Source organism: Ascaphus truei, chromosome 4 (genome assembly GCF_040206685.1).
Source record: "Ascaphus truei isolate aAscTru1 chromosome 4, aAscTru1.hap1, whole genome shotgun sequence".
In the NCBI taxonomy this organism is placed as follows: Eukaryota; Metazoa; Chordata; class Amphibia; order Anura; family Ascaphidae; genus Ascaphus; species Ascaphus truei.
Window position 1 is genome coordinate 70,089,127 of NC_134486.1, and position 26,122 is coordinate 70,115,248.

Genomic DNA, 26,122 nt, shown 5'->3' on the forward strand with positions numbered 1-26,122 from the left:
GGTGGGAGAAGAAGGTATAATCCCTGTCGTGGGGGTGTTGTTCCCGCCATATGTCTAGCAGTTGGTTTTTTGCTAGACCCCTACGTAGGGCCTTTGGGATAGCCTTTGGGTAACGCTGAGTTTGATGTGACCTATCGAGCTTGGGATTTAGAGCTAGGTTAAAGTCTCCTGCTACAATTATGGGACCCTTGGCAGTTGTATGTAGTTTATTGAAAAAGGTCGTGAAGAATTGTGGCTCTTGGATATTGGGGGCATACAGTGTTGCCAATGTTAGTGGTTGATTATTTAGGGTGCCTATTAGGATTAGGTATCTGCCTTCCTTATCTTTGAGGGTTTTCTCTAGATGGAAAGGGCATTTATTGTGAAAGATGATGGCTACTCCTCGTTTTTTTGTAGTAGACGAGGAGGTATAGAATTGTCGGAAGTGTTTGTCCAGGTATTTTGGAGTGTTCTTAGAGCTAAAGTGTGTTTCCTGGATTAGGATAATGTCCGCCTGCTTTCTTTGATAGTCAGTACAAGCTACCTTTCTCTTGTTTGGGCTATTGAGGCCTTTTACATTGTGAGATAATATAGTCAGCCCCATGGTAAGATGTATTGGAGGGCTAGTGTAAGTGGGATCTGTGTGTTATATAGAGTGGTGGGGTGTGGTACCTGTACATCCAGTGTCTTTGGAGCGAGTGTGTTGCAGAGGCGGTCATTGATTTCGGACAGATGTCGCGGCATTCCGGTGGGGAGGGGAGGGGGAGGAAAGGAGACAAAAAACATTAGTAACATAAACAACAGTGGAGAACCAATAAGGGTCAAAGACTCTTGTGGATCTCTTGCCTTTGGGAGGGCAAATTGCCAGCAATTATCTGCACAGCCTGTGCAGTTGCCCCTGGAGTTTGGGGCATGCTCCTCCCAGAGGACTTTGTGGCTTGTCCTATAATAAGCTAGGACATGCCATGTCGGCTTCATGACGATAGCCAGGGAAGGGAGAAGACTCCCCCTCGACTTTTGTGGATGAAAATACAACTAGCGTGAACTTTGCATAACAACAATTTTTTTTTTTTTCCCATTATTTTAATTTTATTTTTTATATGGGGATAAGGTAACCCAGAGACCAGCCAGGCGGACGCTACGGTGGATGTCTGCATTAAGGGGACAGCTACCTGTCAGGAGAGTAGTTCCTCATAGGGAGGGATTTATACTAGGGGGGTCTCAGCTGTGGGATCAGTGCTCTTACGATGCTAAGAAGGGCATTGATAATGTGGAGATCACTAGTTAGCACCTCTAGCTCACAGTCCCTCCCTTGCTTGTCTTCCCCAGGTATCGCACAATATATATATAATACAGGCGGCAGGGGGGGGGAGGGGGCGACCCATGACTCTCTTTCTATATAGTGGCGGTCATACCCCGTGTCCCGTCGCCCCCACCCCACCCAACCCCTCCGATAAACACTGACCCACCCCCCCATCACATTGGGTGTTCTGTGCCACTATGCCCATGGGTGTGCACATTCCCCCCAGGACTAACGGGAAGTCCTTTGTGATGACGCCTCCATGACGCCGCAGGATCAGCTGTCCACACCGAGGGGTGAGTTGGGCGTGGATATGGGGGGAGAAGCGGCCGCCAGATGCGTCAACCGCATATATCGGGACTCTTTAGTGTGCCCCCTGTAGGGAGTGGGGGGTGCCCCCGTCATCTGTGTCTCCCTCCTCTGCAGTGCTGCATGGACCCTTCAAGATGGCTGCTGGCCGCCTCCGAGTGCAGAGCGCTTCCGCGGGGGTAGCAAGATGGCCGCCGTCTCAAACCAAACTTTTGAAGGTCCCAACTTTATGGACAACGTGGATGGACAAACGAGCAGTCCAGTGGTCGTGCCGCTTTAAGGCTCAACTGTTTGTTGCCGGACCTCAGTTAAGGGCCATATCCCGTGACTTGCTGCGTTGGCGAGTCACTCGGTTCCAGCCCGGCTCCGGGGAGGCTGTTTCTGCGACTTGCAGGTGCGTAATTTGTTCCTTGAGGCCCAGCTTCACTAGAAAGCGGTCTTGGTCTTCAGGGGAGCGTAGTATGTGTGCGGCTCCATTCTTTAGGACCTGGAGACCGAAGGGGAATACCCACCGGTACCTGATCCCCTTGTCTCGAAGGAGTCTGGTGACCGGGCCAATGGCTTTGCGCTTAAGCAGGGTAGTCGGTGAGAGGTCCTGGAAAATCAGGAGTTTGATCCCCTCAAACTCCACGGATCCCTTTGCGCGTGCGATTTGGCAGACTGCTTCTTTAATTCTAAAAAAGTGTAGCCTTGCGATGATGTCTCTCGGGGGATCGTTTGGCTGGGGCTTGGACCTGAGGGCCCTGTGACATCTGTCAAGATGGAGATCCGCTTCAGGCCTGTCAGGGAACAGGCTTGTCAGCCATTTTGTGAGGAACTCCTCCGGATCAGCGATCTCCTCAGGGACTCCTCTCACCCTGATGTTGTTGCGCCGATCGCGGTTTTCGGCATCTTCTTGTTTAAGCGCAAGTTCATTTATTTGTGCCTGCAAGTTTGTGGTCACTTTTTCAGTTTTGCGGACCGCTTTGATCGTTGAATCTAGCCGCGTCTCTACTTCGTCGGTTCTGGCGCCAATTCCGGCAATGTCTCTGCGAAGATCAGAGAGTTCAGAGTGTAAGTGAGATTTTAGTTCATCACAGAACTCTCTCATGATCCTGCGTGTCATAGCTTCCGTGGACCGGGGTTCTGATTGTTCCATAGGCGGATCATCCTCAGAATCAGAAGTGACATGCGGTGGTGAGGGTCCCATTCTGTGGGTGCGGGCCGGATCAGTTTTATTAAAGTAGGTAGTGAGAACTGCCTTGGTTTTGCCCGATTTTGTTTTGGCTTGCATCTCTGTATGCTCCTATCGTGATTTAATCCCGTTTTGTGGCGTTCACGCTAGTTTTAGTGCACTTTAAATGCTTCTAATCTGGCGAGGGGGAAGGAGCTCTTCACTCACGCATCCATTCCCTTAGCCTTCGCGCATGCGCCTTCATTTCTTTATTTTTTAATCGTAGGTAGCCAAGCATTGGGGAGCTCCAACGTCAGGGGAGGTTTTTCTGCACAGTGGCTGTATATATATATATTTTTTTCTTTTTTTTTTATTGTGAAGATTAGGGCTGGGGAGAGTGTGTTGGAATACAACTCAGAGCCCTGTTTTTCAGCTTTTTTGTGGTGCATATGCTTGTGTGTTACTCAGGCTGGTTAGTTTTTGTGTTTTGGTGTTTTTTATTTATTTATGTGCCTGGGGGGAGATATACCTTTAAATCCAACCTGCGGCGGCCATCTTGGATTTCGCCGACACGCAGGCTGGAACGCAGAGATCCAGGCAGCTCCGATCCTGCTGTAGCAGCTGTTCTCAGCCCCCCTCCGCACCACAACAGTGCAGGCAGATCGATGGCAGCACAGGGAGGCCGGGGGGAATAGCAGGAAGGCGCGCTGGTCAGATTTTCTGCCGGCCGGGAGAGGTAAGGGCTGCGTGCAGCTACAGAGCCATGGCGGCCATGTTAATTAGCCTCCAGTCGCACCCGAGCCCTCCGCCACCACCGCAGACCCCACAGGTAGTCTCAGTCCCCAGTAGGGACGGCAGGAGGTGTGGGGGGTGGGGGGGGAGCGCAGGACGGCAGGAGGTGTGGGGGGTGGGGGGGGAGCGCAGGACCACGGAGCAGGAAGGCGCGCTCTGACGGACCGCTGGCCGGGGGAAGGTATGACCGGTACTCAGCTCTCTCTCCCTCACAGAGCAATGGCAGCCATTTTGGGTGCCATGTCCCGCTGATAGTCTGCTGGCTACTCCCTCACTTCTTCCTCCAGAGCGCGCAGGGGGAGATATGCTCAGGCGGGGGACAGGCTGCAGCACTCGTGAGGAAGGGCGATCAGGCCCCGGGGGACCGAGGCTCAGGTGTGGGTACAGCTCGCAGCACCCGTGAGCCCCCTAGGTGTAATGGCGCCGAGTGACAGGGGTGTGCAGCGCTCGGGAATAGGGAGACAGGCTTGGCAGTTGACAGCTCTGCTACAGCCGAGACCCATGGGAGGAGGGGTGTCCAGGAAGAGAGATTTTCCTAATTTGGGTTGACAGGAGTGGGAGGCAGACCAGGTTCCAATTTAATTGTTTAAAGGGGGGTTGGGGGGACAGATCTGCGAGTCAGCTCGCCTGTGTATTCTCCAGGGTCTCAAGAGGAGAGGGCAGAATCCAACTCACGTTTTTTCAGCTCTGTTCTTATACTCTTCTGTTCTGTGATAAAGTCAAATATGTTGTACTTTGCATCTGTGTGTGAGTGCCTGATTTTATGGTTTTATTGAGTGCCTGTTTATCCGTTTGATACTGCAGGGCCTCGTGTCTCTTCGGCCTACAGTAGGTTTACATGCAGCCACACCATCTAGGCCCCATAAGTGGGTAATTTCCCCAAATATAGTCCGATTTGATCAAGTCTCAGCTTGTGGTGATCCCCAGCTCTACTACACTCTAAATCTGTGTCTTTTTTGGTAATTAGAGCGACGATGCCCTGTGATGGATAAAGCTTGCGGTTTTGCTATCCAGGAGCTTAAGCACTACACGTCCATCTTGCCTGAGCTCCAAGCCACGCCCATCTTCTATTGTTTTTAACAAAATACAATCAAAGTCCTTGACTCTCTCAATATCTTTACATTTATGAAGTTGGTCTTGCAAATCTTTAATTTGAATCTCCAAAGGTTCATTTTCTTCCCTCTTTTCCTGGATTATAAAGTCCATCAAATTAAAGGAACAGGTGTTGAGGACAATAATCCACTATTCTTCAAAATCTTTACTCTGGAAATGAAATGTTGGCGATTTCTTGACTCTCAAGCCCCAGGGAATACTATTGCTTTTAATATAATTCTCAAGGGTCACTATGTCGCACCAGATTCTAGTGTTAAGGATCAATAATATCTCCAATTTTTGAAAATGGATTTTTAGATCTAAAACATCATTTGATTCTACATCCACAATATTATCAAACACTTGGAGAGCTTTTTTATTTCTTGAGGAATCATCGCGGTACAGTAGATGCAAGCATAAGCTGTAGGTGAACTCAAGTCCTGTTCCTGTGAACTGGCTGTGTCTTCCATTTTAAATGTGGACCAACAACTACCACATTAGGTTTTCTATAATCAGATAAATCTACGAAAAAAAGAGAGCAACTTGACCCACTCCATACAAAAGAAAGAAGAACTCTTAAACAAAATTCATAACGTCATTAATTTATCAGGAATAGAGTTGTCAGCAGAGGAGATTTAGTTCCTAAATAAAGGTCTTAAATATGCGCTAACTATTGACTTCGATCTGTTCTGTACAGCTATCGATGTCCATAAGTTTGTTCGCAAACTGACATGGAATTTTTTTTTTCATCAAGGTACTAATTCTGAGAGCGAGTCTCCTATGATAGACAACTCTGTGACTATTCCTGAGGAAGATTCTAATCCTTTATTATCTTTTTCCCCAGGTTACCGTCTCCCTCCCACGGACCGTCTGCATACCTTCAGGAAGCTTTGTGCCCTGAGGGATATGGACGATATTTGGGAGGAGCAAGGTTGACTGATGGATTGTTCTACTACTCCAGTATTTGGTGAACGGAAATCTAAACTCAAAGAAAGTTCAATTTTCTACCCCGTACATGCAAAGGGTCAATACATTACCATGTTTGAAAATTTAGTAATTAGATACCTGCGTATGTTGGCCCAAGCTTTCTCATTTTCTCCTTCCTACAATAATCAAGACAATTTGAATAGGGAAGAAAGGTTGGCTATTAAAACCCTACAAGATAACCACGCTTTAGTAATCAAGAATGCTGACAAGGGAGGGGCTGTGGTGGTTCAGAGTAGGACGGATTATCTCAAGGAGACTTACCGCCTATGTGGAGATGGTTCCTCCTATTCTGGCCTACCACACGACCCGACCGATACTGTATGTATTTGAAATCCTTATTGGATCTTGTAGAACTTGGTACTGTATAATTACAAATGTTCTCTTTAAAGAGCAAGTGGGGTTCATTGTCAACCTGAACCTGGTTATCCCCATCTAGGAAGATGAAGATATAAAGTGGTGCAGGAAGCACACAGGAGCCTTTTCTTCCGTCTCAGAAGGATGTGACGTCAGACGCCGGTTACCACGGACAGACCGAGGAGGTTTCACACTGAAAGACCAGACTCTCACCCCGCCTCAAAAGATACCTTTATGTGCCTACACTTGATGTACATATTGTGAATACATTTCTTACGTTTTTTACCTTATAAACCTGTGCCAATTGGTCCATACTATGGTCTTCCTTTGATATTTTTTACATGACTACAACTCTGAACAAGAACATACCTGAATATCTTCCAATCCTGCTTTCCTGATCAACGCTGATTTTTCATTATCCTGTTTAAACGCTGACTCTTCACTTACTTCTTGTAAGTAGAAGATTCATACGAGCCAAGATTTTAAAAAGCCAATCACTGTGTGATTTTATTACACTATTATTGTGTTTCTTTTTTGGGGTGTTCCTGATTATCGCTCCCTTCACATTTTGGATATCCCCATCTACCACCATCTCCCAAAGATCCATAAGACATTGGTCGACCCACCTGACTGACCAATAGTCTCTAGTATTGGATCTTTGAAGATGACATATTTTTACATGCCACACGTAGAACTTATCCGCATACATTACATTTGAAATCTTCTAGAAAGCATCCAAAGAAACAATCCACTCAATTTTATAGATCGATATCTGCAGCCATTCATTAGAAACTTACCATCCTTCATCCTAGACTCAGGGAATTTACTGAGACAGATACAAGACATTCAATGGAGTCAAGAATACATCTGGGTAAGTTTAGATGTTACCTTTCTCTACTCGATTATTAGACATGATCTGGGGATGACGGATGCACGCTATTTTATTGAGGGTCCAGAAAACTCACTGTTTAACACTATTTTCATATTAGAATCTATTTCTTTTGTTATTAACACACAATTATTTTTTGTTCAATCACAATTTGTATTTACAACTTAAAGGCACCGCAATGGGGATGAGTTTCGCCCCATCTTACACAAACTTATTTATGGGGTGGTGGGAAACAAACTTGATATAGTAGCATTAATCACTTTAGAGATAATATAATTTTTTTACAAACGCTTCATAGATGATTTAATTATTATTTGGAAGGGGATATTAACACTTTATATTCCTTTTTCAACTATATTAATAATAACACATGATTTAAGATTCACTTTTAATTATAATGTACAGCACGTGCACTTTCTGGATCTCCATTTGTATATAGATTTGAATCAGCAGAATCAAACAGATATATTTAGAAAGAAGAATTCAAGGAATTCGTTCCTAAGAGCAGACAGCTGCCACCCCAGGTCACTGATCCCTTGGATACCCAAAGGTCAGTTCCTCAGATTGAGGAGGAAATGTTCCACCTTAGATGGCTTCCTCACTCAATCTGGGGAATTGAAAAAAACGTTTTATAGAAAGGTGATATAAAACAGAAATATTTCAAAGGCCTTTGAAGAGGTATTAAGTCTTTATCGGGATTCTCTTTTAGGTTCCCAAGAGTCTGGAATGAGGGTAATTAAAGAGAGGAGGAAGATGGGGAAGCATTCATAAAGTTTCAATAGACCTTTGCTCTTATTATTATACTGTGATATGAACAATCAGGTCAAGTCAATCCTTCATAAACATTGGAGTTTATTGCATATGGACACTGGTTTAAGTGATTATATAAAATCAGGCCAAAGGTGCGTTTTTCGCAAAGCTAAAACGATAGCAGCTTATGTTTCACCAAGCGAAATCTCTGCTGTTAATTTACTGAGTCGTACTTTCTCCACCAAGGGCTCTTTTTGTTGTGGAGCCTGCAATGTTTGCAGGTACATGAAACCTTCCAGCTTTTTCTTTGCTAACAATCCAAATAAAAAATATAAAGTTAATAACTTTATTAATTGTAATTCTACATTCGTAATATATTTACCGACGACATGTGGATGCCAAAAATGATATGTTGGTAGGACAACATGAAACTTGAAAACAAGGATACAAGAACATATCAGATTAATTAGGAGGGGGACTTATTACATCCGGTTTCCAAACATTTTTGTGAATGTAAGGACGGAGGTATTGGGAACTATACATTTATGGGGATCGATAAAATCACACTAAAAGAACGTGGAGGGGACGTTATTAAACTTTTAGATCGTAGGAGGCTCAATGGATTTTCCTATTAAGGACAAGAGCCCCAGAGGGTTTAAATACAGAATGGAATCTGAGCCATTTCCTGAGATGATCTAGTGTTCCTTAGGATATTCCTCTTTTGAGTGTAGATAATTTAATTTATTGAGAAGGTCACAGGGGAGATGAATCACTTTCATTTGAATAGGATATATTTAAGTAATACTAAGATTGTTTAATGTTTATTAGACAAGCTATCCAATGTATTTCTCTTCCGTGATTCCTTTATGGATCTGTACACTTTTTTAAGTATACTTACCAAATCCCTGTCTATAGGGAGACAATGTTTCAATACAGTTATATCTAATTATATAAATGGTGGTGGGGACCATTTTCCTTATATGTACAGTTGGTTGATAGCTGATTGATCAATTGGTGCACTAATTTGCAGGTTGAGAAGAATGATAATTCTAAATCAATATATTTCTTATACATTGTATATACATCCTTAAATTTAACTCCATTGTTCGCTTTTCTGCTTTTCTGTATATATGTAATCTTTTGCTAAATTTTTCATCATTTTTTTCGTTGGTACTTTGTGATTTCTGAATTCCAATGTTCATATATTGCTCTCTAGTATACAGTAGTTGTTGTAGGATTTAATTATTCTTTATCATCTTATGAAATTATATTCATGTTCCTGTTTATGCCAGTGTCTAAGGAGGTATGGTCTGTTTCACAGGAATTGTATCTTTATGTTTTGTTTTTAAAATATTTTTTCCGTTTGATTTTGTATAGATTCTTCATAGGAATTGAATGTTCTCTATGTTGGTATCTTTATTCGGACACAGAACGGAACCTTGTTGATCTCTGTTTACATAGAAACGGGTGACGTGGGGTGGGCCGCTCTGGCTCGCGCGTGCGCATATGGTCTGTGGGCTCTTTTGTGGGCGGAGCAGGGTTTCCTGGTCTTGCCTTGTGTGCATGTGCGGGCTGGCATACGTCATCGCGTGTGCGTCTGGTGAGCCGGTCCTGCTCGCGCATGCGCTTTCGGCTTGTGAGCTCGATTGAGGGCGGATCGGGGGCTCCTGAGGTTTCCTTTCACAGGGGTTGGCTTGTCTTCTTGCGCGGGTTGCCGTGTGACGTCACGTGCACACGGGACCGTCAGGACACCATGACGTCACCTAGTTTTGGCACGAAACAGGGTTTTAAATTTTTTTTATTTAAGGTTTGTTTGTATATTCAATGTGGACTCCTTGATAAAGTGCAACGCGCACGAAACACGTAGGTGGTTTGCTACACCACCGTTTTTTTAAGATGGTCTCATTAAAGATATAAATTTTATTACTTTTTGACCCACTCTTTGGCTGTGCGCCATTTTCCCCATTTAAAAATTACTAGGCAGTCTGTGGTTATCATCCCAAATTATCATGTATGAATGAAATCCAATGTCGGATTGTACAACTGCCTTAATGCAGCCAGTTCAGGACATTAATTTAACACGTCATACATAGTCCGTGTTTCTCCCATCCTGTGGTGTGACTATTTAACACATCCTAAAGGAGCTATATTTTTGCTTTCTGTTTATTGCAAAAAATACAGCTCTTATCTACTTAACACTGTTACATTGCATGTTTTTTTAATGAAGAAAGTTTGTACTTTGCAAGCACTTATTGTTTGTGGCACTGGTTAATGTCAGTATGCCCATCTGTGCCTGTAAACAGAGGGTACATTTAGCTTTTAAAACTCTTTTTAACTCTCTTAACTATTAACTTCCTATTCCCACAGCTGTGGTCAGAAAGAAACTGTTTTCCCATGCCAGTTTCTGGTTTGTAGTAATATATGCCAGATGAGGCCCATATTAAACAGTAATAATAACCTCTGAAACCACTCACTTATCCTGCTTGCTTTAATTTTATAAGAAAAATAGTTTGATTTGAATATATTTTCTGCCTGCAAAGCGAAAACATGATCTGAAGAACTTTAATCCCTCACTTCACATTTCCTTTCAGAATTTTAAACAAACCAGGTAGAGTTCGTGTACAAGAGTTTTATTGTACAACATCCATGGTGTTTAAACAACCACAGTGGACATTAAGATCAGGTTACAAATGTAGAATGTTGCACTCCATATTTCCTTCCCTCTAAAAACCTTTGCCGTAGGAATTTAAAACTAATTTAAAATTACTAAGCGTTCATATGAAATACACCAATTAAACTTCAAGTCTCCAGGAATCAATAATTTACTTAGTATACAAGCGCATCATCAAAGTAAGTCACATACTGTACTGTCCCAGCTTGGGTTCCATGTATTGCACTCACGGTATAATCATTGCTGCATCTTATAACTCTGTAATATGTCTTATGACCTACAACTATATTTACTATGTGTAATTGTCTTATGGTAGATTTAAGGCATTAAGTAGCTCTGCAGGAAGTGCTCTGGAAGAGATCTTTTAGCTAAAGCATGGTGCATCTTTACATTTAATCAGGAGTTCATTTAGGAAGATTTTATATTCACTTTATGGTAGACATACTATAGCACAGGAGCCATAAGGCATCTGCTCTGGACTTAAACCAATCATTTGAAGCTTCAGTCTTCCTACTATCAAAGTAAAATAATCACACTGTTCTTTAACCCCTTCACTGTCAGATCGGCCATGCTCCACATTGCACTGCACGCTCCTCTGGCAGCAAAAGGGTTAGAATTCACAAAAAATGGGTGTTTAAAATATTAAACAACTCTGTCTATACAATTCTATACTGTATTTTAAATGCTGGATTGCTTCATATTTGCAACATTAAAACATGTATTGCCAATGTCATTTGCTTTTAAGCTTGTACAATATAAATGTAAAAATAAATAAAAAAATTTTAAAAAAGCGAGTAACTAAAGTTGTACCAACTTCCAATATTTTTTTTTTTTTTTAAGTTTGAGAAATTAGCAAGTTTTTCTAGCTAAGCTATATACATACAACATCCAGATTTCACCGTCTCTCTGTAATTGAATTTCTTGGCTACAGCACATCTTGTATAGTCCGCAAACTTGGGCGACAAGTTGACATCTCTATTGGTAACCTAATTTCAAGGGTATAAAGTTAACTTGAGCTCACTAATCAAATGTAGGTCAGTTTGAAAGCAACAGTCACCTCAATACATTACATGATCAAATTAGGATGGCCTTCCTTTTGAGCACTGGTCACTGAATACTTAATATGCAACACGCTGTATGCTTACATTATGTATTTGCACTTCCTGCATATCTTCAATGGGACTTTACAGTTAACTCTTGGTCAGAATGGCTACTTGCACCACTATCTAAAAGTTTGCAACTCACTTTGCGATTCACTATCACCGATACCATGGCCACTTGGATGACTCTCTCACATTATGCAGTAAAAGAACACGTAGCAATATATCTTGCCATCTTTGTCAAAGCGACTTGTTGTGCGAAACACGTCAGTCACTCTGCCAACATCCTTGATGTTACCCAGCCTACTAAATTGTTTTAACCTATTTTTGATGTGCTGAGCCCCATCATTATTGCTGCTGTGCACCACCCTTCCCCCTATTTGGGACTTCTATCTGGCGTTATAAATAAACAGCATAACAGTGACCAATGTTACCATGCATCTTGCAAGTGTGGAACATTTAAGTCTGATATGTAAGAACTCATGAGTTAATTTGTCATCTTTATTTTAGCATCTGAACAGTTGTATTGGAATACTCAGTTTATACCACAAGGTGGCATAACCTTTTAAATTGCTAAAAGTCTCATAAGGAAACAATTAGAGATCGAAGGGCAGTGTTTATTTGTACCCCATACACGGTCCTTAACTTTTAAAAGACATGATGCATACAAGGTTTATGTTTTGCACGATGTTGCTTAACCAAGCTGAATGTTTCCTGAGCCAGGGAGTTCTCAATGTGAGATTGTGCTAAGAGACCCGCTGGACTTCAGTAAATAATAATTAAAAAAAAAGATAATCACAACCATCAAAAAGCATATAGAAAAATGGTATTTATGTATTCATTAAGATCCTTCACAAGTTAACACAACCAAATGAGCTTAACTCCTGTTCAAGTCAATGACATTAAATGTCTGTTCAGGCGGGTTAACTCTAAACAGACCTTCGTGATCCTGCCCCATGGTATTTTTAAACACTTATTTACTTAAAATTTAAAAAAGGGGGGGTTGTAAACTAGGTTAATCAAGACAGAGAAAATATTCTAAAACTGATTTACAAGTTTTAGAAAAGTTTAAAACTATTCCTTTCATTTCCCGGTATGACCTTCATAATTTCTTTTTTAAGATGAACAGTTCCTAAACATAACTTTGTTCTTTTTCTTACTAATAACAATGTCAAATAAACTGCTCCTGATCATTAAAAAAAAGGCATATATCGGACTTCTGCCAATAATATATTATTCATAAAAACATTGGGAAGAAAAATTAACATCTTGACAAATCTACCTAAAACATTGGAACTTTTTACAGATAAAAACCAGCAATTTTGTTTCACTGACAGGGGAATTGGTTGTGTGCCTAAAGCTTTGTTTTACACAAAGTGGACGTTAAATTATATATTTTAACTTCGCAAAACAATATATACAAAAAGGCAACATATTCAAAGAAAATTGACCTGCGGTATGTGAAAATTCAGAGTAAGTGTCGAAATGTTGTTAACATGCTCCAGTTCAATTCATAACATTATTGTATTTGCTTCGCTAATACCATTTATGATCATACTTTTCCTTAATGAGCAAAATTATGCATATTCCCTGCTACTGTGACCTTTTACAACTTCATAATTGTCTTCACAGAAAAAGGCTTCTTAAAAAAATCTAACTTCTGATTGTTTTGACTAAGAATACTGCAACCAGTGCACAGTTACTTTTAAAATGTTATCCGTACTGAAATGTTACCTTTAAAAAAACTAACTTCTCATGCAAAAACATTGATTTGACATGCTAAAAATTAACTTCAACTTAGGCCAACAAGGTGGGGAACATATCTTTGGTCCATAAAGATATATATATGGATGACTAGGGTCCATTATCCCCTGCTGCTTCAGTTTTGCGTTGTCTCAAGGCACTTTCAGATTCAATCTTGCTTGGTTGCTGCTCATGGTGGAGCTTAATCTCCCCCTCCGTTTCAGAATCTTCAACAGCGGAATCTTCCTGCGAATCCTTAGCACCATTGTTTTCTTCACTTTCATTGTCAGAAAGATCTTTTTCTTCCTCAAGAGACATTTCTGAGTCTTCATCTGAAACTTCCACATTCTCCTCATTCATCTCTGTAGTAGAAACAAAGACAAATAGTTATTGTGCACCTTATCAAAAACAGTTGTACAGAAGTCTAAATGCTTTCTATGGGACCATGTTCATGATCTTTCTGATTGTTTGCCCAAAATGTTATACTGTATGAATCCTACATTCATGGAAAGGTAGCGCAGTTTGGTCTGAGGAAAGAGTAATTAGCTTTACAGTCCTACTGGCCAAATCACATTATTGACAATCAACTTCATGGCTCTTTCTAGATAGCTAATAAACTTATTAAAACAATAGAAGTATGGTTATGTATGCAAAGACAAAGTTAACCTTATTACTGGACCTGTGGCACATCCGGGTCATGTGATCGCTCCAAGAGCAAACATTTGACATGATTGGTGCCCGGATGACAGAAACTGAAGTGGGGGCACTCCACTTCTATTTCAAATGGGTTGGCCACTCCTTCAGCGCAGTCGGCCTCATCACCACCTAGAAAATTAACCTACAGTATATTGTACCTTGTAGGTCATCAGGGCCTCTGACATGCCAGGGCCCAGGTACAACATTAGGGCATTGTAAAGTTTAAAGGGTGTAAAATAACAGTGAACACAAAATACCCACTCTACAAGGTACAGTAGAAGCAAAGACTAAGGGGGCTATGCACAAAGCAGTGAGTTTTTGCGTGCGAGTATGACATTTTGACCCGTCCGTTCCAAAACGGAGCCAAAAGCGGGATTCACTAAGAAGTGAAGCCCATTTTGGTACGTGCGATCAAAAACATTCCCTATCGTGCAACCTGCTTTTTGTATCAGTGCTATCGTGCTATCAATTCAATAGCGCGATACCTGATGGAAAAAAATGCAGCCTGTAAGAGCTGCATGGAGATGCTGCGTCTCCATGCACGGCTCTTACAGGCGATCGTACAGTATAAAAATACATTTTAATAATAGTATACATATGCAGGGGGTCTCCTGAGCTGAACCGCATTGGTTTCAGCCTCGGGGACCCCCTTCTTCATGAGATACAGGCCCCCATGGCCTCTAGTTTCATTCCTGTGCATATTAAAAAAAAAAAAAAAAAAACTTTGATGTACAGTATGTTAGGGGGTATAGGGGTTGGGTAGTACATATTGCAAGGTTTATTGGAGGCAATTGCCACCAATAACCCTGCTATTGTGCGTTAACCCCTTCATTGCCTTAGCGGCTAGCCGCTATGGTAATGACGCTGCTTTCATTTAATTTTTATTAATAGTGTGCGGGAGCAGGGTGGTCTCCTGAGATGAACCACATTGATTTCAGCCTCGGGGATCCCCTGCTTTGAGTTACAGGCCCAGATATGGGGTGCCGGCATCTCCATTATTTAAACTGTCCCGCGTCATGCGACGCGGACGCTTTAAAAATGGCGGAAAAACTGGCATCCGATGCCCCATACCGGGGCCTGTAACTCGGGAAGCACGGGATCCCTTAGTCAGAAATCAAAGCGGTTCAGCTCAGGAGATCCCCTGCTCCCGCACACTGTTAAAAAAAATTACATTAAAGCAGCTTCATTACCTTAGCGGCTTTCCTTTTACAGGTTTTTTCATTGTATTTTTATTCGTATTCAATTTTTTGGATTGCCCACTGATTGCAAATGTATTTACTGTATGTATGGCCCATTAAGGCTATGCATGCATGCATACATACATACATACATGGATAAGCAACGGTTATTTTGGCAAATGCTTGCTTTCATATATTTTAAATGTATTTTGGTACTTTGTTTTTTCTTTTTAATGCCATTTATTTTGTATTTTGAATTTGTATGCTGGCATTTTTGGTGGTGTTTTCAATTGATTATTTCAGGGGTGTTTTTGGTGTTTCCTTTTTAATAGTGGATTATTTTTGGTATTTTGATTGTGACTGATGGTGTTTATTTTGATCTTTCTTTTATTTATTGATTGTTAATTCTGATGTTTAATTGGTATTTGCTTAATTGAATGGTGGTAATGTTGTTGCGTTTACTTGCTTATTGTTGTTTATTTGGTGATTGTTTTTGTTTACTTCACCATTTATTGCTATAGTGGTAAATCAGGCCCATATTACTGCACCGACACACTTTATTCGAGCAAATACCCAGTATGTACCTGGCAGATACCTGGAATGCGCCGCTCCTCACCTCTGACAAGCCCCGTTGCGTTTGCCTTCCCAGCCTGGGTTCATGCCTGGCTGACGGGCGGCTGATCTGTTAAATGATAATGATTAGGATTTAATAGGCTGCAATGCTTCGCGTGTCTACCAGATGGCATAAATTCATGAATTTTAATGCAGTATATATATATACTGTGCAGTATTGCAGCCAGCGGGAATAAAATGCTTCAATCCCTGCCTGGAAAATAACCCAATGCACTCGGGCAGAAAACAGTCACAAACCTCAATACACCCGGGTATACCCGAATTCGTGGGACTAGCCGAGCTCAAATAAAGTGTGTCGCCAGTGTATATGGGCATGATGTACCAACTGTACCAATGAATGGGTGGAGGGTGGTGGTAGTTGCCTGGGGAGGGGATTAGGCCTGTGTGGAGTGGGGGTTCGTGGGTTAACCCCTTAATTGCTCTAGCAGTTACTAACTGCTAAGGTGATTACGGGGTTAGGGGACATTAGACTGTATTTTTGATTGCAATGTTTGTGGCAAGGGAGGACATGGACGGTGATGAGGACGGCCTTCATCGTGGCAGCCTGGCAGGGGTGAGTGCAAGTTTTATTTACTTTATTTCTGCTTGTTAATGGTTTATTTTAAAAGGGCAAATGCATTATTATCCATCTGGATAATAGTAATTTTGCCCAGTACTCTCTGTTATGGGAGAGGGGGGTGTATTTATTTCAAAGTATTGGCTGTTGTGTTTTTTTGGGCACAGGATTGGTACCGAAGGCCAGAGGGGATCCCCGGACACCCGCCGGCCTCTTGGATTAATTCTGTGCATGGAAAAACAATAACAAAGCTTTTTTTCATGTCTTTATCTCTTTAGCGCCAGCCTTTAGCTGGTGAAAAGAAATGGTGAGTTTTTACAGCGCGATTCACTTATCACTGCTTTGTGAATCGCGCAGACTGACAAAAAACGGCAGGCTTGCCTGATCTGACGATTTTTTATCACAGATTTTTTGGGGGTGACAAAAAGCCTTTTAAGTGCGATACTGCACTATTATCACTGCTTTGTGAATCGCGCAGCAGGCATTATCGCACTTAAAGGGCGTTTATCACATTTAAAAGCAGGTATCACTGCTTAGTGAATCGCCCCATAAGAATCTGAGAGAGAATCTGCATATAATCCACAGACCTGCAAATAACAAAGCAAATCCCAAAAATATTTGGGGGTTTATATTCTCAAAAAGCATTTTTGGTGATTAGGTTACAGAAAGTAAATTAGTAAGAAATGTTTGTATATTTTGGGATCTACCAAACTATACAGTACCTTTACACTAGGATGGTAAGACCAGCAGCAACCTCCTCCCCCCTACAGGATCCATTTTTTATTTACGTTTATGCAATCAGCGGTTCAACATGGTAACCAAGCTCCAGAGACCCTCTGGTTGCAGAGAAATGTATCTTTAATATAACAATTTGGCCTACACACATTAATGAAACCCCACAAGATCATGGGGAAATTATATTGGGGGCTTTCTATTGTGCAACTTTATTTTTTTGTTCTTAAACTTAAACAAAATGTTTAATTTTTCAGAAATTGGGGGTCCACAGAGCTCACAGTATTGTGGTCCAGCTCCAGATCAAATATAGAGTAATTTTTTTGTTTTTTAATCGAGCAGAAAGTATTAGTGCCTTGGAATGTTCATTTAAAATAAAAAATTTTTAGCAATAAATACAAAACAGTAGCTAGTTTCATTTCAAGTACTGTTCACTGATCAGCCTTTCATTTAATTGCTCCCTTTTTTCTGTTTGTCGTTGTCTCCTTGCCTCATCTCTCAACAGTCATCAATACTGTATGTTCAAGAAGAATCACTGATAAGCTACCATTTTTAATGGACCCTGCCATCTCAGCAACATTTACCCAAGCTAGTGTGCATATGGGTTTTCTTCCACAAACTGAATCACCTCTATGGTAATGTGCATATAAAAACTTCTGAGATGTTGGAAGAGTTCTTTGAGGTTTAATTTAACATCTGGTAACCTCAGAGAAGCAAAATAACCAGATCATTATTTTACCTCAAATACAACGTGTATAAAGAACACACAATCTAACTTGGATTGTTTTTCATTATCTAAGAACATAAGGAACACTGTTTTCCTCCAGCTGGCAGTGGATTACTAATAACCGTTGGCAGCAGATAAACTAGTCACAGATATGGGCCACTCCATTAACAAAAAGCGACTCTGAAGGAAACATTTATATATATATATATAAAAAAAAAGTATAATTAAACGGAATACCTTTTCATTAATCATACATTAACGCAGAGGTGCACAAACTTTCCCCGTTGTGCCCGCCTGCATGCACACATTCCCTGCTTGCGCCCCCGCCTTGTCTTCAGTGTCAAATGACGCCGCTGGGTCACATGACGTCACGTTGCCATGGCAATGTCACGTGACCCCATGGCATCTTTTGACGCTGCGTTGCCATGGCGCACCCCCAGTTTGCGCAACACTGCATTAATGTATAGGAAAAACTGATCTGGAATGAAAAAAAATAACCCAAGAAAATTAAAAAAATAAATAAAAATAATGCATACCATGCTATCAGTCCATAATATAGTTCTCTTCACAAAAAAATATGCAAACAGACTAGTATTTCTGTCGCCAAATAGGGCTGTGTATGGGGTTTTCGACAAAAACAGTCTATTTTTTCCATGGGTTTTTTCACAATCTGACTTTTCTCCACGGACAATAGTGCTGTAATCCTTTCACCTAAGATTGGTTGTGTTAATAACCCTGCCAACAACCATTCATTTGAGAGACACAAACATTACTCTAATTATTCATATGTACTTTATTAAAAGGTACTTACCAGCTCTTACCACTTCGTGCCTTGCTTTAGATGGGCAAAAGCAATCTGCTAATAAAACCAGTATCTGTGTGGGAAACCGAAGTTAGAATTGATCCAAATATGTTTAATTTAGTTATGGTTATCTCAAAGAAAATAGGACGAGAAACATATTTGATAACTGTAAAGGTGCTTGAATTTTTTCTTTTTTACGTGAATGTCTTACAAATCTACTTTTCTATTTGCCACAAGGCAGCACATTTAAAAATGATTTTCCAAAAAATAAAGAATTCCAGTCTCAGAACTATTGAGCAATCTGACCCACCACTTGTTGCTTTCTGCCATGGATTTCCCCAGTACATTGCAAAAACTTGCTTGGAAAACCAGTGTTCGATATATGTATTATGCAACATATTTGTTGCAACTAATGCTGGCTACAACTGTACACAAGGTAAACAGAACTGTTCTACTATAGATAAGAAGTATAATTTATGACATGTTGGTTACTTTATATTCTAAAGGATTATTTGCATGTGAAATACAGACACCACATCGATACATGTGAAATACAGACACCACATCTTAAACATAACGATAAATCACAAAATATTACCCAAGTAACCAAAAATATTAAGATGGGGGCAGGCTCGCAGGGCCAACTTCAAATTTTGTATGATGACTTTTATTTTATTTTGTAAACTCAAAATGTTAATATTATAAGCATTTGATGTGGAGGTGGCAAAAAGCAACCATGTGTTCACTGATAGAGGGTAATGTCCTCATCAGTTACATTTACCCCCATGTTTGTGAGAGTAAAAAAATTTCTAGGGCGTTTCAAAATTACTTCCAAGACAAATGTGGAATGTATATGTGTCTATAAACTTAAACTTGGTGGCAACCGTTTCATAAATTCAGTCAGGAATGTTATTCCCAAACTACAGTGCCTAATCATTTAAGGATACCACCACTATTTTTAAGAATATAAACAAATATTTCAGTCAACATTTCCCGTCTTGGGGGCAAATTTTTATATCACTCACCTATTTATTATTACAAATGTTATTTTGTTCTGAAGAAAAAAAAGCCTTTAGATAACAAAAACAAACAAAACACATAACTGAAGACCATAAGAGCAGGAATTCATAAATTCTGGTTTCGGATTTTAAGTACCCCCCAATAAAACTGCACATCCAAGTACATTTGTAGTAATAAATATCTGCCTCATTTAAATTCACCCGCAACTGATTCTCATATCTCTTTATCTTGATGGAAATTAATAAAGTTATTAGAATATTGCCGAGTGTGCTTTCGGTATTTTATAGATCTAAAATGTCATAGAAGGCACATTTAACTTCAATGGCATTAGCATCTGGAAAACCATAATTTACTGAATGAGCCTCTGTATTCCTTTTACAATAGAATTTCCCGTTCTACAACAAACGACTTCCTATGTAGGGCGAGAGCAGGGTCAAGGTCAGTTAAGTTATTAGCAGCTCTTTAGAGAATTATGTTTAGAAAATTATTCAGAATGGTCATTTGGCTGTCCTATTTTATATAGTGATGTACATGTTTATTGATTATGATTTATAAATATATTCCTGCGTCAATTTTATCTACAGTATATAGTCAGAGTATCCAAAACGTAAATATTGAAAAGATAACAGCATACACATTAAGAATACTTTTGCCATTTTTTAAATGTTTTTATTGTCTGATCATATACAGTAAATTCTCTCTAGCATGAATCTTGCAGAATCCTGTAAACTGCCAAGAATGGGATTTTTCCAATACAGGAAGAAAACATCCAATCAATTTGTTAACTGTTATCAGATTTCAGGGCTGTACTTATGGGTTTAGAACAAAGTTATTGAGTTAATAAGCTTTTAGTACAAGTTGAAGTGCTAATTCTTTAAAGTTTTTTTTTAAAGACGCTACAAACTTCAGTCACCCATGAAAGCTAAAATCGTATCTTCTCTCTTCAGGCAATCTTTACTACATGTCTGAATATCTTCAGATGAAGGTTGAAAAATAAAACATGTAAATGTGTTATATTCAAGGCTACCATTCAGATAAGAATACATTAAATATAGCCATCTCTCCTTCCATCTGGTTGCAACAATTTTTTTTTTTAACAAAATAAGTTTACATTATTTTTTAATTACTGTAAGATAATAGTTTAATCTAAGAGTGAGAGATGTCTTCATAAATGGAGAGGTTTACTGTATGTGATTGACAAAATGTAAAATATTATTCTGATATAAGGTTACTTTTCAGACTGAAGGAACATCTAATTATATAAGCAATGCTGTAAATTCAATATTTTGGGATACATATGTAGTAAATCAGTGTGTGTGTGTGTGTGTGTGTGTGTGTGTGTGTGTGTGTGTGTGTGTGTGTCTGTGTGTGTGTGTGTGTGTGTGTGTGTCTGTGTGTCTGTGTGTGTCTGTGTGTGTGTGTGTGTGTGTGTGTGTGTGTGTGTGTCTGTGTGTGTGTGTGTCTGTGTGTGTGTGTGTGTGTGTCTGTGTGTGTGTGTCTGTGTGTGTGTGTGTGTGTCTGTGTGTGTCTGTGTGTGTCTGTGTGTGTGTGTGTGTGTCTGTGTGTGTGTGTGTCTGTGTGTGTGTGTGTGTGTGTGTGTGTGTGTCTGTGTGTGTCTGTGTGTGTCTGTGTGTGTCTGTGTGTGTCTGTATCTTTTGTGTATATACTGTATACACACACACACACACACACACAACTACATTACATAATTGCCTAGGAGGACACACTAATGATTATTTTTTCTTTTTATGAGATAAAAGTAAAACAACATTTTAAGTTCACTTTATTTAAAAAAAATAATAATAAATCAGTTCCGGCTATTACAATTTTGGTACTTACTGTAGGTTTCCCTATTCTGCCATTACTGGAAATTTGCTGGTTGAGGTCCCCTTTGTTACACCATTATAAAATTATATTTTCAGTATACTCAATGGTGTTCTGATTTATTTTCAATGCACTCTTAAATTACGCTTATCAGATAAGAACAGCTGTACACAGGGGATTCAACACGTCAGGTGTGATTTACTGCACTTTTATTGAATCATCCGTGTAAAGACATAGGTTGCCACAACGTTTCGGGGTTTTCAGCTGAAAAAAAACAATATCAGTGAAACCAGCATATATGACCTCTGTACACGCTTGAAACCAGAAGTGAACTCCAGATTCAAATGGGGCTGAACGTTCTAGCATGATTAGCATATTCTGACGCCCGCTATTAACTAGCTCAAATCGTTTCACACTACATAAATCAGACAAATAAATCAAATATGCAACTATAAAATCTGGGGCAACTATTAAAAGACAATACAAAAATATAAATACACGACTTTAGACTTAAACACACAGTGGGATGACAAGCAGTTCTATCTAATGTATCTTTATCACATATTGTCCTCTAGTATTAGCATATCACCACAATACTCATAATACGTATGTGTAAAACTTAACGGGAAGTCCAAAAGATGTATAGATCTTAATATGACAATCTAACAGGAATTTAAGCAGTAGTATTTACGTTTCATCATGTATAAACAATCTCTTCAATGTACAGTATTAAGAAATGAAATCCCTTTTAAATTAACTTCACTTAAAAAAAAAAAAAGAAGAGGAAGAGGAGGGACTGTGGTCTTGAACTTTCTCCATTTCTGACTATCTGTCTTGGTGGAGCCCCAAATCCATAGAAATGGGTTTGTAATACTTTTTAGACTGATGAGCATCACTAACTGTGTTCTGAGGTCCTCAGAGATTTATTTTTATCGTGGCATGACGTGTTTCCACACACCTATATGGTGAAGACCAAACTCACAAAGTTTCTGATCATCTGGGCCTCCAAAACTCAGCCCTGAAGATTTACCTAATTATTTAGATACCGGATTGTAATTATCCCCTTTAATTTAGCTGATAAAAACAAGGGTTTCACTTACTTTTGCACATACCCTGACTCTTAATTACTCATTGTTTGTCTAATTCATACATTATTTTGTTTCAAAAGACATGGAATTTGCCAATATAAACCCTATTGGATATGTAAGAAAAGGCTGGTTTCGATTCAAACGGTTATCATGTGCAGTACTGTAGTTGTACTATCCAATAAAGTTCTCTCTGGAGGAGAATATTTGCTCCATTCCCACCCCTTTCAGGTAACAAAATTTGTTAAAGGAACATCCATTGTAGTTGTGCTACCGTACATTGTGTCTTGGAGAATAAAAATGATTACCTACTGGTGTGTCTCTCGTTTTCCTTCTCTGGATTGTAGTTTCTAATACTACTCATGTTCAAATATGCGTTTAACAGCTCTTTGTTTGACCTACATAACACAACCCACATGGGCATTTAAGCAAATATATTACACATTTTGTGTCACAGGTAGCAAAGAGTCTAAATGGAATTGTAAAGCCTCTTGTGGGGTGTGTAACCTTTTCTCCCTTCACGATCCCATTGCAATTACCATAGTGGATTTTATAGTTATGTATTTGATGTATGTGTATGACTTTGTAGGTCAATGTAGTGTGGAACGATTTAAACTGGTTTGGAGCAGACTTGTCTCCACTGTGGTAATTGCAATGGGATCATGAAGGGAGATAAAGTTACACACCCCACATGAGGCTTTAAAGTTCCAAGTACACATTTTTCTACCTGTGATACAAAATGTGTAATATATTTGCTTAAATGCCCATGTGGGCTGTGTTACATTATGTACAGTTGGTCAAACAGAAAGAGCAGTTAAGATTTTCATTACATGTTTATGTCATTAAGATCTAGACATCCTTTGGGCTTCACATTAAGATTTACACGTACGTATTATGAGTATTGATTTGATATGCTAATACTAGAGGACAATATGTGATAAAAATACATTTGATATAACTGCTTGTCATCCTACTGTGTGTTTAAATCTCAAGTTATGTATTTAGATTTTTGTATTCTTTTAATAGTTGCCCCTAATTTAATAGCTATGTATTTGTATGACTTAATTAGTGTGGAACGATTTAAGCTAGTTTGGAGCAGGCGTCAGAATATGCTAATCATGGTATGATGTTCAGTCACATTTGAATCCAGAGTTCACTTCCGGGTTCAAGTGCATACAGGGGTCATAGTAGGTGTAAAAAAAAAAAAAAGGGCTGATTTATCCGATTATGTTATTTCAACTGACAAAGGATTGGTTACTCATCCCAAAATGTTATGGCTATGTATATCTTTACACAGATGATTCTGTAAATCCCCCTACGTACAGCTGTTCTTTTGTGATATGTTTGTGAGGCGGTTGGTGGACAGGACGACAGCAGCAGACTAGTAAAGGGAGTCTATGTAGATACCACAAATTGATTTATACAAGACATCATGCAAGTGTCTTAAAGGTAACTTCTTTGTTATTTGTCCGACATGACTCCTTCAAGACCATTTAGATCTATCTTACTTACGTTCGAAGAAATATCTAAACCACTAGGTAACCTTTACCACTCCAGAACACACACACACAAACAAACAAATGTATGAAAGGCCTAATCTGAAATAGTTATACTTTAGATTTCTATTTGCAAGACGTTCACAAACTAATTTCTAAATTGCTATCAAAATACATCATATTTTTAGTATGTCATTTTTTTTATTCTTGCATTTTCGGTAACAAGAAATCAATTAATTTCTTACCAAACCAAGGACAAGGCCAATCAGCAAGGTGGCTACAGTAAAGATGATGTAAGAACCCCAAGCAGGAATTCCAAGAGGACCTGTGAAGTAGTTGTGAATTTGCTGAAAAATAGGAACACAGAATTAATTTAAGTATTACAATACTAGTTGCTTCTACTGAAGCAAAATAAGCAGGGTTTTTTTTGGTTTGTTAAATATCTAACAATTCTTACCCTACTATTTAAAACTATATGTTTGAATGCTTTTAAGCTTTTGAAAAAAGAAAAATCTGTACAAAATGCTGTTCCCAAAATGTTTTCAACATTCCCTATTGCCCGAATTATATGCAAGGAACATCAAAAGAGCTGGAACCCTCACAGACCTTATACCATGTTTGTGCCCAGAGCTCACCAACACTATGGCTCTCTAAGAGTCCTTACTGTGATCTGATTAAAAAGAAGCACTTCCTCTTCTGATCCTGATGTTTTTGAGTGGGAGTCAGGTCCATGTATCGTAATCAGTGCACATGGTTGACCCCTTGCGTGTAGACATCTGTCAATTGCTGCTAAACTACAAAATCACTTGTATTATCAATAGAAAATTTGTGATTCTGGAAAAAATTAAAATAAATTACACTGAAATAACCCAAAAATTGGCAGAAGTATTTTTGAGACTGGAGTTAGGGGCAAGTGTCAAAGCTGTTGTTTTTAATGTTATGGAGAGGTCCATCTGCGTCGCCCCGAAGGCAGACGCCTGATGGGGTTCCCCAAGAGCTGCTCCCCTCTAAAGAGGACCAGCGTGCGAAGGGTTAACATTTGCGTGTATTATGTGGAATGTCAACCCCACCCACTGGAATGTTAATGAGCAAAGAGGACAAATTACTTTTGAATTCACAGCTGCATTCAATCTGAACCCCTTCAGTGTACATCCGCTATACTCCTTGATAAAGGACTCCTATGGTCCAAAACGCGTAGGAGGTACTTGTCTCACCCCCTAGGGTGATTTTTTTTGAGTTGTGCTGAATAAATAGAACTTAATTTTTCTTACCACCTGGCTCCCTGGCAGTGCACTGTTTTTGCTCTCTTTTTTTTTCTTCTGGATTATTCTCTACAGTTTGCATGCCCTTTGGATCTACTACCCAGGACACTTGGACAGTTGGCGTGGGTATGATTCATTTTATTATTCTTTAAGTGCTGATTATTAATGGATGAGTACCTTTATCAGTACATATTGTGTCTCCAATGAGGTTTCATCAAGGTGTTTTTCTGCATCATTGATTGTTCCCTTCAGGAGATTGGTTTATTGGTCACTCACACATCACTATTCACCTCAATACCGACTCCATAGCTTATTCAATCCTCTAGTCCTGGTTCATTATTATGGACATTTGCGCATGAAGTTCCATCATCTCTGGAGCACCCATTTCTCCATCCCCTTTTATCCCCTGTACCCAATTTTACAATTTATCTGTCCATGAAATGTCTGTGAATTGACTGTATAACCCTGTTCTTTTAATGTAACCATGTATTGTTATAGCTCTGTGCCCAGGACATACTTGAAAACGAGAGGTGACTCTTAATGTATTACTTGCTGGTAAAACATTTTTATAAATAAATAGGTTTAATTCCTGCATTGCATTTTGGTAGAAATAGCTTAGTGGCCACAGATATTACTTAATAGTGGCCTGCAATCAGTGAATGTATGTTACATGCTGTCTTTTACAATTTTCACTTACAATTTCAACTGATTTATCAAGTAAGATTATAATGTCCCAGAAAGTAAAATATTCCACTATGAGTCAGATTCTCCACTGAAGAGTTAGCTGGTTTGTAATATGTCCAATCAAAATAGTATATTAGATATAGATAGGATTTTTCTTGTGTTTAACATTCATTTTGTTGGTTGCAGTAGGAGTTTGCAACGGTTGTATGACCTCTATGTAGACTTCGTGAGGAGGATATTAGTGGACAACCATCATTATACTATAGATCTTTGTATAAAGAAAAAAAAAAGGCTTATTATTTGGAGCC

The 26,122-nt window shown here is 39.6% G+C and overlaps 1 protein-coding gene across 1 annotated transcript in view; it reads right to left on the bottom strand.

Annotated features, from left to right (window-relative positions):
- Positions 1-10,409: 10,409 nt before the first annotated feature.
- Positions 10,410-26,122, bottom strand: part of TMX4 (thioredoxin related transmembrane protein 4) — a gene marked incomplete at its 5' end in the record, with an annotated part of 53,955 nt that continues 38,242 nt past the window's right edge. The window contains 3 exons of the mRNA XM_075594931.1: positions 10,410-13,481; positions 18,453-18,516; positions 24,114-24,215. Of these exons, the coding sequence (XP_075451046.1) occupies positions 13,231-13,481; positions 18,453-18,516; positions 24,114-24,215 (417 nt within the window). The remainder of the gene's footprint in view (positions 13,482-18,452; positions 18,517-24,113; positions 24,216-26,122) is intronic.